The sequence below is a fragment of the Exophiala spinifera genome (assembly GCF_000836115.1).
Source record: "Exophiala spinifera strain CBS 89968 unplaced genomic scaffold supercont1.3, whole genome shotgun sequence".
Lineage (NCBI taxonomy): Eukaryota > Fungi > Ascomycota > Eurotiomycetes > Chaetothyriales > Herpotrichiellaceae > Exophiala > Exophiala spinifera.
In genome coordinates this window covers 1,161,579-1,176,373 of record NW_015622515.1, presented here as the reverse complement: position 1 = coordinate 1,176,373, position 14,795 = coordinate 1,161,579, and the positions used below count along the sequence as shown (strand labels likewise).

General features: G+C 51.3%; 5 protein-coding genes across 5 annotated transcripts; 1 reads left to right on the top strand and 4 right to left on the bottom strand.

The window, feature by feature from the left end:
• Positions 1-153: 153 nt before the first annotated feature.
• PV08_04181 (acetoacetate-CoA ligase) lies at positions 154-2,266 on the bottom strand (the record flags this gene model as incomplete). The annotated part of the gene is made up of 2 exons (XM_016378529.1): positions 154-572; positions 634-2,266. 2 exons carry the CDS (start codon positions 2,264-2,266, stop codon positions 154-156), a joined length of 2,052 nt encoding a protein of 683 aa, XP_016237206.1.
• A 1,184-nt stretch (positions 2,267-3,450) lies between these two features.
• On the top strand, positions 3,451-4,590 carry PV08_04180 (uncharacterized protein; the record flags this gene model as incomplete). Its single annotated transcript, XM_016378528.1, has 2 exons — positions 3,451-4,008; positions 4,084-4,590. 2 exons carry the CDS (start codon positions 3,451-3,453, stop codon positions 4,588-4,590), a joined length of 1,065 nt encoding a protein of 354 aa, XP_016237205.1.
• A 1,102-nt stretch (positions 4,591-5,692) lies between these two features.
• PV08_04179 (uncharacterized protein) lies at positions 5,693-7,823 on the bottom strand (the record flags this gene model as incomplete). Its single annotated transcript, XM_016378527.1, has 8 exons — positions 5,693-6,034; positions 6,090-6,496; positions 6,547-6,578; positions 6,660-6,730; positions 6,781-7,157; positions 7,224-7,422; positions 7,543-7,574; positions 7,640-7,823. The coding sequence occupies 8 exons, from the start codon at positions 7,821-7,823 to the stop codon at positions 5,693-5,695; spliced, it is 1,644 nt and encodes a 547-aa protein (XP_016237204.1).
• Positions 7,824-9,655: 1,832 nt separating this feature from the next.
• Positions 9,656-10,588, bottom strand: PV08_04178 (uncharacterized protein; the record flags this gene model as incomplete). Its single annotated transcript, XM_016378526.1, has 3 exons — positions 9,656-9,963; positions 10,029-10,246; positions 10,371-10,588. 3 exons carry the CDS (start codon positions 10,586-10,588, stop codon positions 9,656-9,658), a joined length of 744 nt encoding a protein of 247 aa, XP_016237203.1.
• Positions 10,589-11,569: 981 nt separating this feature from the next.
• On the bottom strand, positions 11,570-13,227 carry PV08_04177 (uncharacterized protein; the record flags this gene model as incomplete). The annotated part of the gene is made up of 2 exons (XM_016378525.1): positions 11,570-12,021; positions 12,099-13,227. The coding sequence occupies 2 exons, from the start codon at positions 13,225-13,227 to the stop codon at positions 11,570-11,572; spliced, it is 1,581 nt and encodes a 526-aa protein (XP_016237202.1).
• Positions 13,228-14,795: the final 1,568 nt, after the last annotated feature.

Here is a 14,795-nt window from a genome sequence, read left to right as displayed (position 1 = left end):
AACCGTGAAAGTCGCCACCAAAAAGAAAATACGTTGGTTCATTGCACCGATTGACGGAGGGGAAAGAGAGACTGTCTACACGGTGTGGAGGAGGGGCCATCAAGAGTCAAAGTCTGGGATACACTACGAGTATATGAAATGAGATTCTGGTGTCTAAATCTTGGAGTCTGTCGGTTCCGACTCCAAATCTTTGAACCGTCTGAACCAGGAAATCGTCTCCGGATTTTGCACCGTCGAGCTCGGTTTGACGTCTCTGGCGCCGCTTATCACCTTCTTGACCGCGATCTCGACCTTCTTCCCGTTGATGGTAATGGGAATGTCGGGAACTTCGAGCACAAATCGAGGTACGTGCCTCGGAGACAGTGCGTTCCGAATGGCGGTTTTGATCCTCGCCCGCATTTCGTTCGTCAAGGAGAAGCCGGGCTTCATCATGACGAACAGAAACACGTGCTCGTCGGTGTCTTGGGCGCGGCGGCGACCCACGCACAACGTGTTGCTGATGTACTCGGTAAAAGGTTGCGCCTCGACGATAGCATAGATCTCTCCGCTACCGAACCTGACGCCCGATGGGTCTATTTGTTACGGGCGCGTGTTAGTTTCTAGGAGCCATGTCAATCTGTCAAGCCAACTTACTCAACACACCGTCACTCCTGCCGTGCATCACGTAACCTCCAGTGGCCGGGTTCTGACTGAGCCAATCGTGTTGTGCCCAGACGTCGAGATCGGGGAAGCGAGAAAAGTAGGCGTCATGGTATATCTTGTTGTCTGTGTCGCCCCAGAAGCAGCATGGCATGCTCGGGAAGGGTCTGCGGATCACCATCTCGCCTGCCTCGCCGGTCTCAGCTATGGAAACGCCGCTGGCCGGGTCCAGGATGTCGACGTCCATGCCGAGCGCGTAGATCTGTAGCTCGCCGGCATATATAGGCCCACAGGGATCGCCGATAAGGAGGGACGACGCCGTGTCGGTACCTCCAGAGGTGTTGCAGATCTGCGCCCGCGGGGGAAACGAGCGATAGAACCATCGATATTGTTCTAGCGACAATGGCGCCCCAGTAGTGTAGACCATTTCCAAAGCTGATAAGTCGTAGTCCCGTCTCGGAACGGTGGTGCGCAACATCTCGATCTCCAGCAAGTTACGAGGTGAAGTGCCGAGGAAGTTTACACGGAACTTCTCGCAAATCCGCAGCAGCTGTTTCGCGTCCGGATACAACGGACTGCCATTGTAGACAACCAAGGTCGAGCCGGACGTGAGGTGCCCACAGAAGGCGTAGAAGACAACCCAAGAGGTGCTGGAGTAGACCATGACCATCTTCCCGGGACCCAGGCTATTGTGCAGTGTCGATATCTTCTTCACCTGCATGAGCCAGCCGTGCTGGTGGACGATGCACTTAGGCGCGCCCGTCGTGCCGGATGAGTAACAAATCATAAGGGGATGATTGAAGGGTACCCGTGTGAACGTGAGCTCGTCGGAAGCGCTCGACCGGCTCAAGAAGTCTTCCATGCTCGGCACGCTCGCCATGTACTTGTGAGGTAAAATGGGCACTATAAAGACCTGCAGCCGATAGTTCAGTCTCTGCAGAATGGCGCGGAGCTTCTCGTCCGTCGACACCGCTTTTCCCTTGTATATAGTGTGGCTGTCGACAAAGACGACCTGGGGCGTGACTTGCTGGAGCCTCGAAAGGCAGCCCTCGACGCCCAATTCGGGACTGATGCAGGTGAAGATGGCACCGATCGAAGCGGCGGCGTGGAAGAGAACGACAGCCCAGTTCGAGTTGGCGACCAATGCACCGACGCGGTCGCCCTGCTTGATACCACTACGCCTCAACGCGCTGGCCGTCTGACGCACTTTTTCGCGGAACTGGCCCCAGGTCAACGTCTCTGCGGCCTTGTCGTCGTAAACGTCCTGATCGTCCCGAATTCCAATAAGGGCCACGACGTCAGAGTCCGGGTTCCCAAAGAGCGCATTCTCTGCGTAATTGAGCAAATGTCCGTGGAAAAATGGCGGGTTCTTGCTCATGGGGATGGTATCGTCGTATGCCTTCCGAGTCGAGCCTGGCAGAGGAGGCACGATGTTCAGATACCCGTATAGGTCGATCCAAAACTCATGCGGCTGAGTGACGGACCATCGCTGCAGCTCACGAGTGTTGGAGAGTTCCAGCCCATACTTGCGGTTTACGTGCTGCCGGTACCTGTCCATAGGCGCGGTCCCATTGTGACTGGGTCGCCACACGATCTCCGGTGGTGGTTTGGACGGCGCTGAGGACATGATTGTGTTGATCACTCTTGACTTGAGAAATACTCCGACCGCAAGTTCGACGATGGCAGCAAACCCCTTACCTCTTTTTTTGTTACCCCCTGAGATCTCGCGTAGAATACCTATGAATCTTGTTGGTATGCAGAGGTACAAAAAGCTGCGGTGAATGGCACCGTAGTGTGCTGATCACGGGGATCTGCTAATAACCACAGCTTGGGCCGAGTGTTCGGTACGATGCGTGACCTGCATGTGGGTGTCAGTGAGGTTGTTGCATGATTCGGCATGAGCCCTACCGGATCCCAGAGACTTCGGCTTGTTCTTGGTGTTGTAAACCCGCCCTCGGAATTCTGCGATCCACATAACCATTGGTTACTCGGGAAGTGCAGCACCGTGCGTTGGAATGAACAAGCCGCGAATGGTACGGAATTACACACCACCAACAAGTTACCCCTTGGCTAACCCCGATGGCTGTTCTCTCCAGGTAGACTTTGAAATACCTCGGCAGATCAACTCTCAGAGGTACAGATGCTTCATAAAAACGGTCTTTCCTGACGAGGACGGGATCTAGTTGCTCTGAAAAAGGCAGGATACCGGGGGGACTGTTGGACTGTTGGACTAGGCTTGAGTTGCGGGCCGTTGTCGGAGGTCGTCTTTACAAGTCGAATACTCACGCCGGAACGCCGACGCCGACGCCCTCACATTCCTTACAACTTTTGCAACACCATCAATTCACTGGATTTCGCTATATATGACTATATTCTCGGCCTTCACAAAGAGGAGGATTTCTCTCCGTCTAGAACGTCACCCGATAGAACGCCGCCCGATGGCGGCAGATGACTCCATGCGGCACGCTGTGCGGCGGCGAGAAAGCCCTCCCTCGGAGAGAGAAAGCTCGCTCCTTTTGTCTATATAATAAATAGTGATCTCCCTCCTAGAAAGGGAGGTCAGCCTCGTCAATACATCCCATTTGGCCCCCAAATATCGCCTAGAACTAAGCGTTGCATAACAGGGACCTTCTGCTCCGTGATAGCTTTATCCTATCCCTCGGTGTGGCATACTTTTCATGAAAAACCGCACATATCTACTTCGTGCTGTAGCATACCACCGCCCTTCACGACAAGATTCTTTTCACAGACCCCTGTGTCTGCTGTCATTTTCCCCATACTTCTCCTTCTACTCCCCTAAAACAGCCAGACATGGTTCGAAACAAAGCCTTCATCTACAAGGCCGTCCCCAATGGCTGGCCTGTACCTGGCCAGGACCTAGCAGTCGAGGACATTGGCTTTGACGAGAATGCCGTGCCTCCCAAGGGCGGGTTCACGACAAAGAACCTCTACGCCTCGTTCGACCCCAGCCAGAGGAGGCGCATGCGGGATCCGTCTCTCAAGTCTTACTCTCCAGCCCTGAGTACAGGCAAGCCCGTTATTTCTGTTAGTGTTCTTGGCCGAGTTCTGAAGAGCAACAATTCCACGATTAAGGAAGGCAGCATGGTATTGATGACAGATCACTATATCGAATCTTATTCCGCGGTTGAGGAATCCGTTGTCGCCTGTGGCAGGATCAAGATCATTGAAGAGAAACCTGCCGTGCCCTTGACTGCCTATCTGAATCTTCTGGGCATAACGGGCATGACCGCGTACGGCTCGCTCCACGAGATCGGCACACCTAAGAAAGGCGATACTATCCTCATCAGCGCCGCTGCTGGCGCCGTCGGCCAGGCTGTAGGTCAGATAGCTCTGCGAGAAGGTCTAAATGTGAGTGTTCCTCTTACTTCGACTTAACCCCAAATATCCATAACGCGAAATTTAACGCCCTCTCACGGGAAATAGGTCATAGGTTCCGTTGGTAGCGACAACAAACTCAACTTCATTCTTAAGGATCTAGGCTTTACGTCGGGCTTTAACTACAAGACTGAAGACCTACACAAGGCGCTCACCCGGCTTGCCCCGAACGGTATTGACATCTACTACGACAACGTGGGCGGCGAGCTTCTTGACATCGCGATTACGCACATGAACAACTTCGGACGAATCATCGCATGCGGCTCGATCTCGACGTACAATAGCAAGTCGATTGCCGATGATTACGGCCTCAAGAACTACTCCCAGGTCGTGCGCCGCCGCCTTCGCTGGCAGGGCTTTCTAGTCCATGATGACAACATTATGCAGTGGGCCAGGGAGCGTGATGAGAATGTTAGCAAGTGGATTGTCGACGGGAGCTTCAAGACCGTCGATTATATTACTGACGGGATCGACCATGCTGTCGACGGTTTCTTGGGCATGCTTAAGGGTGAGAATCTGGGCAAAAGTATTCTGAAGATTCCCGGTCCAGAGTAAGCGAGGAGCAAGCCATTTTGAGGAAAGGAGGGGAAAGGAGCAGATGGACCGGTGAGCAAGAGACAGAAGTGTTTTGAAAAGAGGCGATAATCCTTCTGGGCAGACTATCTGAGATTTCCAGAGCAGCACCAAGGAACCAGCTGTTCATCCCCTTGATGACAACTGGCAAAGAAGCAAATCGCCAGAGAAATGAAACAAACGAAAGTCAGCACAGCCGCTACGAACCTAGTCCCAGGTATTGTGCAGATATCTATCCAGTGGGAAAGTCGCTGTCTCCGAAGGCTCCACCGTTCCGAACGCAAGCCTCGAAAAGGGCACCTATTTCTCATATATGAAGAACTCTCAACGATTTCTGCTATGACGGCAGCTACTTGATGCTAAGAGTTCACCAATAAGCTGGGTTATGAACATTCATACAATGAAAATTTAATGCCTACTATTCTACCCCGAGCTCTATTCAGTACGTGACGACCTTTGAAGAGAAAACCGAGTTCATACTCCCTTCCTCCGTCAAGAACTCCCGCAAGGGTACATCTGAAGAGGTGGATTCTCGTTCAGAGCTGAATCTGAAACTTGGGACATCTCAAGAGGCACATTAGGTGAAAATAATATCTACAAGGAAAGATATATACCCATTAGGGTCTCGTAGGAGGGCTTATAGGGGTGCTCGTAGTGTTGCTCGTGGAGTTACTGATAGGAGTGCCAAAATCCCCTGTCTACTTGATGAATCTCCTTCGGAAGTGTGTATAGTATGATCAGCTAACTGTCGACACGCAGGAGACTTGGTAGTTAACTGTGATCGAACAGGTGCACGGTTTCGAAGTGGCCAGGCCACAATACAAATTATCGCGAAGTACTGGAATATCTGTGACAATTCTTTATTGCCTACCCAGTTATGTCATTGCCTTTGACATTCTCGAAAGACCCCTTCTCATCGTGAGCTCTCACTCCTGATTCGAATTTTTCACCCCTCTCCTCCCCGGACCCGTGCTCTCAAAAGCAGAACCTGCGCTGCTGAGCGATGCTTGTCAACGCCAGAGTCCTCCAAGGCGTGGCAAAGCTTTGCCTTCTCAGCCATGGTCCGTAGTCTACCCTCGGTAACTTATCCATGGACAGTTTCTGCAACGTTGACATGCTGCACGGATGGATTATCTCCTTCAAGCTTGCTCACGTCTGAAGAGGGTCGCTTGTCGATTCCAGCCTCGGTGGCAACTCTTTCAAGTTGGTGGGTTCTATCCCCGTGCCCGTCAACAATCAGTTCATGAGTGCGGTGATCGACGCGCAAATCTTCCCCATATACCGCGACATCGTCTCCGAAGATGGTCCCCATCTCTTCCAGCGGAATGTTTTTCGTCTCTGGAATGAAGAAATAGGTAAAAACAGTGCCTACAGCTGAAAGGATGATGAAGACAAGGTAGAATTTCCATCCAATGTTAGCAAATGCCTAGAAGGTCAATATTAGATTCTTCCCATGATAAGGACAAGACGACAATACTCACTGTCTCCGTGACTTCCAAATACACAAGATCGGTCAATGCAACCGTCGCAATGACTATGGCCAGGCCTCGAGCTCTTAAGTGACTAGGGTAAACCTCTGAGAAGAAAACAAATCCGGCGCTGTCAAACCCGAAGGTGTAGAACAGTGTGAACATGTATGCCGCCGCGACACCCATTCGAAGGCCCGCCTTATTGGTACCTTCTTTGGCAAATGAAGCCACCATAGCAGCTTCGAGAGCAAGTGACACGCAGCAGCCAGCGAGACCTACAATCATGAGCGGCTTCCGGCCAACCCTGTCCATGATCAATGCGCTTAGACTAACGCCGATGAGTCCAAGTGTAACCCAGCCGCACTGAAGTATCAATTGTATAACGGTGTCATATCCAAGCTCTTTATATATCGTTGGACCTAGATATCTATTAACACTGTGTCTAGATAGCGGCGACTAAATACAGTACCATAATTATTCAAAACGAGGACACCAGTAGATCTGCTCTTGTCAGTCGTTATGTGAACCGAGGGAAGGAAAAGCAACATCATCCAAGTAGCAAGCATATCGCAGGATACTTACTGTCCGAAGAAAGCGTAGCCCATAGTCAGGAGTACACGCTTCCGATAACTAGGTTTGCGAATCATCTCGAGCTATGTAACAGTTAGCGCATTGTAATTTTACGGATTGAGAAGCGGCTCACGTAGCTTGGTGTTAATTGTCTTTCCAGCTCTGTCTGCTTGGTCATCTGGTAGAACTCGCCTCGAGCAAGTTCTTGATCAGGGTCATCCTTAGAACTGTGAAGTTTGAAGACCACTTCTCGTGCTTCATCGACTTTTCCCTTCATCAGAAGATAGCGAGGTGACTCGGGAATGAAAAAGCAGACGAGGGACACCAGAACTGGCCATACCAGAGCAAGTCCTAACGGACCCCGCCATTGAGCACCTGGGTTTTTCACAAAATGAAAGGCGAGGCCCATGAATGCCGAGAGGACATAGGCGACTGATAAGTTGATTCCAGTCAAACCGACCATGAGCCCGCGGAGACCAGCGGGGGCAAGCTCAGCAGTGTAGAACGGTGCTAGGTGAGGTTAGAAATACAAAATATGACGAAGAATCGTCTATAGCAGTTTAATAAGTCACTTACTAATGACCATATAGCCCCAGCTGCCAGCTCCCGCAAAGAATCGACCGACAATGAACATGGTCACATTTTTGCTGCCACAAATCAACGCACCCCCGAAAACTGAGAGAAGACAAAGGTAATGGAAGGAGGCTTTTCTGCCCCACTTGTCGGCAACGTAGGAGGCGATGAACACATTGATTGCTGCTCCAGCTTGAAAAACCTACGATCTGTCAGCAATTGAGCTAGAAATCTGCTCATGAACCATGTGGCGACTGTTATAGATGGTCGGACGCTGCCGGAAGCATTGAGACCTTCGCCATACATCAAGGTATTGACTTACTCCTGACATCGCTCCAATCAATCCTTCCGCATCTACATCGAGAACGACCAGGGTCAGCCTGCGAGGGATATCTTGGTCTCAGCAGCCTTATAATTACCTCCAGTCAGCCTTGGGGGCTGAGCCTCCAGATCAAGTAATCCCATGTATATCAAGAAGGAGGGCTGTGCAAGGGTTGTCGAGATAACGGCAGCTGGGTAACCCATGGCGATCATTCCCAAGGAGATCAGGTAGCACACCGTGAAGTTCCGCCAGGTCCAGGTCCGTCCGCTTTTAAGGGCCATCATGGGCGGGAATGAACTCGTCAACAAGTGAGAATTGAAGGTAAGTGAGGATACTTCTCAGCAGTGTGTACAAAGCAAAACACTTCTGTGCCGTGCCTGAGGAGGCCTGTGGGATTTTACTTCTATAAGTCAGATATTGTTCTGAGGCTACCCCTATGGAGGCGTGCTAAGGCCTGTTCCGTAGAGGAGCAAATATTCCGGAATTTGACCCCGGCTTTGCTAGTAAGCTGGGAACTCCGGAATGAGTAGTGGAGAATGCGGAGTGTGAGATATCCGGGGTCTCCAAACCGGAGTCTATCACGCGTCAGGTACGATAAACCTAGGCCCCCTCTTTCTGAGAACAATCTCTTGTTGGCATTGCAGCACAAACTCTTCCTATTCAAGCTAAGTAGAGAAAACCAGGCTCGGGGCAGTAGATCGGGGTGATTGTCCTCTTCGGTAGAAGATATCGGCACTATTTAGACTGACGAACACAGAGATCATGCAGCAATACAAAGTAGAGTTTTGGTCAATCGGAGAGTCCTATTTACCCTGCCCGGGTGGTCTTCCCTCTGTCTTCTGTTTTAGAACTATCGCTGGAGAAGACACTTCAGGTGGCACCGCCGAGCCAGAAGGCAGGGGGTAGGAGATTTGTACTACTAAAGATGTTCCGCTTCTGGGCACACCGATTTTTGTGCCAGGCGACTCTCCCATGGATTGATGATGGGTTCATCATTTTCTCAGGGGCATTTCCAATACACTGGCATTAGTTGCTGAGATTCATCGTCCTGCGCACGTGTGTCCTAGAGGACCCTGTCCAACTAGGAGCGACCGACGCATGAAAAGTATTGTCATGTTCTCGAGGAAAATTCGGTCCGAGTACCATGTCGTCTGTCAACTGCAGCACCAGCAGATGGGAAATTGCGATATGGGGTGCGTAGAGTCATGTCTTGTGCCTTCCTGAATCGACAGTGACCTTTGACCTCGACGGAGCCAAAACGTTCCGTGCATTTGGGAGCTACTACGATTGTCATGGGAAGCATTGTGACAAGCCCACCTCGTGAGTAAGTGCGTGGCCACGCTTCTCCCAACGCGCTATACGCAGCCTCGTGTGTCAATGGAGACACTACACGTCATTAAAAGGCGGGTGAACTAGTGAAACCATTCGCATGTCTAAAAAAGTTGGAGTAATGGAGGGTTACAAGTAAAATTCCGAAGCTCCGTTGTCGAACAGTCCTGCCGGTCGGTAACCTTGAGGAACAGTACGTATGTCGAGCATAGCATGAGAGCTTTCCGAGAACGCTGGAGCCTCCGAAACTGCGGGTGAAAACCCTGCCAAGAGGAATATAGACACCGAGAGGTCGTCCTCTCAAGAGGCTAGTGAGTCTGGACTCGTCACATCTCATCTCCGATATGAACTGCTGGGCTCGGAGTTGCACATCGTGAAGGTAGTATCACAGCTAGTATCTCCCGATCTACCTTGCCGATGCAATGCCATCCCCATGGGAGACGCACCAGGGGACTCTCTTGAAGACCAGCACTAAGCGATTCACAGGCCATGGCTCCGAGGGATATAAGGACTATCCATAGAGCACACAAGATTAGCCTCTTCAATACATGACGCGCATGACCGGTGTCGTGGCTTATGGCTCTCTTTCGGTCTAGTTTCAGGGGCCAGCGACATCCAAGAGCACGAGTCCGTAGCGATCAATATCGTCGTTGTTGTTTGCTCATCGCTCGGTAGATTTCGTCAAGAAGTCAACAGCTTGGATACCAGACCCTCAAGCCGAGGTTCTCCCTAGCCTTTCATATAATCTCGTTATAACTTCCTTCTCTTTATTCACAAACTAGACTTAATTGTGCAAGTGCTGTAAGAACCAGAAAACAACAGCGTCCTTGGCTCGTTCCAGCCCCTTCTTCTGGACCAGGTTGTTCGGATCACCTCGTGTAGCAAAGCCGTGGGCTAGGCCTGGGAAATATTGATAGTCGTATTCGATGTTGAGCTGCGGGATGACCTTATTGCAATAGGCCTTGAGCTCGGGTGTGAAGATCGGATCATTTTGGGGAGCCAGTATCTGAACTGGAACGGCAAGGTTATCGACTTCCGACTCTTCGAGCATCGAGGGATGACCTGTAGAAATAGCATCCACCAAGTCATTGCCTTTACGTAGATATCAATCAGCCAAATGCCTGCTTGAAAAGACACGTGAGAAGCAATAGACCGACCTTTAGCTCCTAGCTGAAAGGCTGCCCAACCTCCATAGCAGAACCCAAGGGCCCCGACTTTCTTATAACCAAGTTCGCCCTTCAATGCTTTGGCGGCGGCGAAAATTTCAGGGCCCCTGGTCGCCTTATTATGGCGACCAAGGAAAGCCCCCACGTCGAACCTCTTGAGTTTCTCAGGGTCTCGCATCGTCAAGGGATCGACGATCTCGCCGCCGTAGCTAGCAAAGAGGAATCAGAGTCAGTATAATTGATCAACTGCGATTCGCCCCCGGCTTGGCTGCACCGCTGATAGTCAAGAGGAACAGAGAATCAAACTTTCGAGGGGATGTTAGGGAAGCTCACAAGTCGACCAAGTACACCGTGGCTTTGATCTCTGGCGCGTAGTGATCTGCGAGTAGTCGCAGATTGGGCGAAGTCCAGCCGAGAATGTCGTGGATGATCAGGATAGCTACATCCTTGTTGTTTCCGACCACATAGGTGTCGAGCCCGGCGATCTTGGTCTCCTTGCCCTCGAATGTGCTTACTTTCCAACGGAAGCCAGTCTTGCAGCAGTCTCCCATTTTACCTGTCGAGTCGAAGGGTCGGGAAGCGAGGAGGAGTCTAGAATGTTTGATTGATAGCTTGTGCTTCCTTTAATTTTCGCACTGAATATATCTGCGGCTGTTCAGGAATTCTTCAAGTGGTCGTCGCGATATCTGCCTCAGGCTGGGCGGATAATCCAGACGGTACATTCGGCATTTAGGAGGACTACGGGTACTAGGTCCCGCGTATCCGTATGTCGAGAGTCGATACTATGGCGTCGTCTTCTCAAAACACCGGAGCGGCTCGCTAGGAATCACCCATGCTCACCATGAGCTCTAAGAGATGCTGTTTCCCAGGACCCGTATGCTTGTAGCAAGTTCCATCGTGGAGACAGGCTCGGTGATTGGCCACTGTTCCGCGGCACGCGGGAGGAGGCCGAACATCCGAGACACCGGGAAGGAGATGTACGGAGAATCGAACGAGTTCCGAAACGACGTCAAACCCCAGATTCCCCAGTCGCGGAACCTTCTCCAGGTGGAAACGCTTCCGGGCAGCACGTCTTCGAAGCGAAGCGCTACCTCGCGTGACCTCATAGTCCGCTGTAAATAGGCAAAGAGCATCCACATTCGCGGAGCCTGTGGAAATCAAGAAAACAAGACGAAAGCAACGTGTCTGGCCATTTGAATCTGAACAGGAACTGAAGTGATCACGACCGAATCATGACGGCTGAACATGACCGAGTGACCAAGCTTTTGAGACAACGACCGTGTATATATACCCCTTGTTCTGTCTATTCTGAGCCGCTTCGAGCCGCTTGCTTTATCTAGAAACTCGGCGGAGCACGTCGCATGAGGTGCCTCTGCTTAAACTCCCAAGACTGATTCTGGGATGACCTTTCTTATTATCTTGACCTTCGTGGTCACTGCTTAGCAAGCGTCCGACCTGCCAGGGCGGGCGGACTCGTAACCTAGTACCCGATTCATCCTAGTATTAGGAATTGAGCACCGAAGTGGGGGGACTTAAATATCCTCAAGCCCAAGGGTAAACGAGTCGAGATCTATTTCCTCCTTGCGCCTTCTTACTTCAATGCGTGCCGTCGGCGGGGTGACGATGGAGAAGCCGAATGCCATCGAATCGGTAGGGCTTCCTTTGGCAAGTCTAAAGTCATACTTGACTAGTAAGTGACATAACACAATCTTGATCTGGTTGGAAGCGAGAAATCGCCCAGGGCAGGCATGCTTGCCATGACCCCATGCGGAATAATCCTGCGAAGTCGTGACGAATTGGCCGGCATTCTCATTTCCGGCTATTTGCCTCATGTTGTAAAAGCGATAGATGTCAAACTTGTCAGGGTTCGGATAGATTTGGGGGTCCCTTAGCTGAGAAGATGACACGACCAGCATAGTTCCTTTAGGAAGGAAAGTCCCGTCGGAGAGGGTCATATCCTCCAACACAAGACGTCGCATGGTACCTGATGGACAGTTCACTCAGCATTGGTCCACGAACTGCCTGGATCATTAGGAGCCGAACGATAGATTCGGGACTTACAGAGCGTAAGAGGCTTGAGTCTTTGACTCTCCTTCATGGCACTGTCGAGTAGTTTCATGTTGTAGATTGTCGTCTTCTTCCAGCCGCCCTCGCTGTCACGGAGGACTGAGATAATTTCCTTTCTCAGAGGCTCTAGGCATTCTGGGTGTTTAGAAATGCACAAAAGGAACCAACTCAGCATATTGGTCGTCGTAGCAATCCCACCAAGACCTATACTCAATTGAATCTGGGCGGGGTCATATTCCTTTCCCTTGGCGGCTAGTTGCGCCCATTCAATGGTATTTTGTGTCGACGCGGTGCCTTGGGCTTCTTTACGCTTCTTCAAGACGCCTTGCATGATGCTGGAGCACTGTGCACTGTTGGCCCGGAGTTTCCGACAGTATGGAAGAAACCAGTGAGCGATCGGTCGTATATAAGGGTGGTAGACGCTGAATCGCTCCGCGGCAAAAAAAAAGGTGGTTGCGTACTGTTCCAGAGATTTGATCCAGTTTGGATCTTCACAGAAATCCTTGCCCAGAAGTCCCCGAGTGGCCACCCTACTGACGATCTGGGACACTGTTGTTGAGGGATTAACTTGGTGCCAGTCTGGAGCATCGGTGAGGGCTTCTTTCAGGACCTGGCCACATTCATCGGACATGGGCTTGGTGAATCGGGTCAAGTTGGTGGTGATGTACTTGTTAGTGAGCGTGATTAACAGCCACAAAATGTTCTTGTTGATGCCCTCGAAGCCGGGAAAGGCTCCAAAGAATGCTCTGTGAAAATGTCTCGTGGAATCCAGGCGGGGTTCGTTCCTAATTTCATTGATGAACCTTGGTGGAAGGACAGTCATCAGTCCCTGGTTGGTGTACAGCTGGAATGGCTTGTTGTCTGACTCGTCGAGGGCTTTTTGAAGAATCCCTTTGGTATCGGTTGTGAACTCCTTGACAGTTCGTTGCCAGGACACTTCGTACCATTTCTTCTTGTTCATGATCGGAAGTTTGTTGCGCGAAGGTAATAGCTGCGTGCCTAGCCACAGAAGAAAAAATGTGACGCCAACGATTGTGTAGTTGGCCCGAACCACTTTCACGAGGTTGTCGAGCATTCCACCGGGTAGCGCGGACAGAGCGACTGGGTTGGTCTGGTTCTCCATGATGTCTGAAAGCACCCCGGACATTTGGTTCCTCATTTGGCTCCGACCTCTGATGTACGATAGCAGCCAGGAAGGTCTTGTTTGAGATGTTATATATGACTTCTCTTCTCTTTACTGCCAAATACAATGCCTCGGTTCGGAATGATATAGAAGCACGACTTTCCGAGGTCGACAGAGTTTCAGACTGTGGAAATATCTCCAAGTCCTTGAATGGCGCTCAGAAGTATTTCGGCCATTTCACTACATACGTATGACCACGTCCTGTGCCTCTGCATAAGCTCGCCACAGTGGTTCTTATGCTTGCACATATGCCGACGGAGCCCTGATCCGGCCCCACGGGGCACTCCGACGACTCCGCAAGATTCCACATCTCGTATGGAAGACCTGGGCGGCTGCTCAACCTGGCGCGCAGCAGACCGCTTTGACTTTCGACGCCTGTGATATAGCACAATATAGTGAGAAAGGAGTGAATGAATTGATGGTGTTTGAAAACTTGCAAGTGTTGCAACGGGAGCGTCGGGGCGGCGGCGTCTGCGGAGGGGCGCTAGGCGTGAGTATTTGGGTTGCAAAGACGGCCATGGGACATGCCCGCAACTCATCAGCCGGTTCAACAGATCCTCTCCAGTGTCATCGATTTCTACGCGTACGTAATCAAACTTGGCTTACATAACGCTCGCACAGTAGCCTGACTGGGCGAATGCCGCCCGCCCCCTTCTGTAGTACCGCAAGACTACTCGTACCAAATCCTCACCCTTTCGGCTGATTCCAGTCTTCGTCCTCATACTCGTGCTTGATCTATCTCAGACGCATGGGTTTGATACAGGTGTACTCTCAAAGGGCACTGCCATCGCGCCGATGATCTTGAGTACTGACACCACGCGGAGCCCTCGGATCAAAGCTATCTGTCTGATGTGCTACGAAGAAGATTCTAAATACAGGGAGATGTGCAAGCCAAGCTCCCAACAATCACTCGTACCTATGTTCCCGGATACATGTACTCCTTAGATATCTAGGCAACTGGAGGCGCTGACCATGCTTCGCGGGATTATATTGTGTAATGCTCTCACACGGCATAGAGGCTTGGCAAAACCAGCACCAAGTCCCGCGATATCACCGCACCTGAATCACGTGACCCTGCCCTCAAAGCCTTGTGATTGTGAAAGAGAACTTGTCATTCTACGAGGGGGCCTAGGGGGCTGTCAGACTATATAGGGTTCGAGGGCGTACGGCCTCGTACAGGGCCCCTCGAACCGATACCGTCAAGGGTATTAGCGTCTCGAGACGATACCCCTAGACGGGTGTCTTTACATGTCTTGGCGCAAAAATAATCACAGCCTCATGGCGTTGAACATTGGCCGTTTCCTCTTCGACGTGTTCCGAGATGCAGACGATATCGCGGTGTCCAGTCCCACTCGTGCCGTTGATTCGGTTTGTGGCCGGTGGGCAGGTATTAACCTCTGTCCCTTCAATGGTCGCTGTGACATTTCGCGACTCACCTTCCTTTGTCCCTGTTACTGTTCTCGATATACCTGACTTCTAGCTCGTCGTCAAGATCACGACCGAAGCCA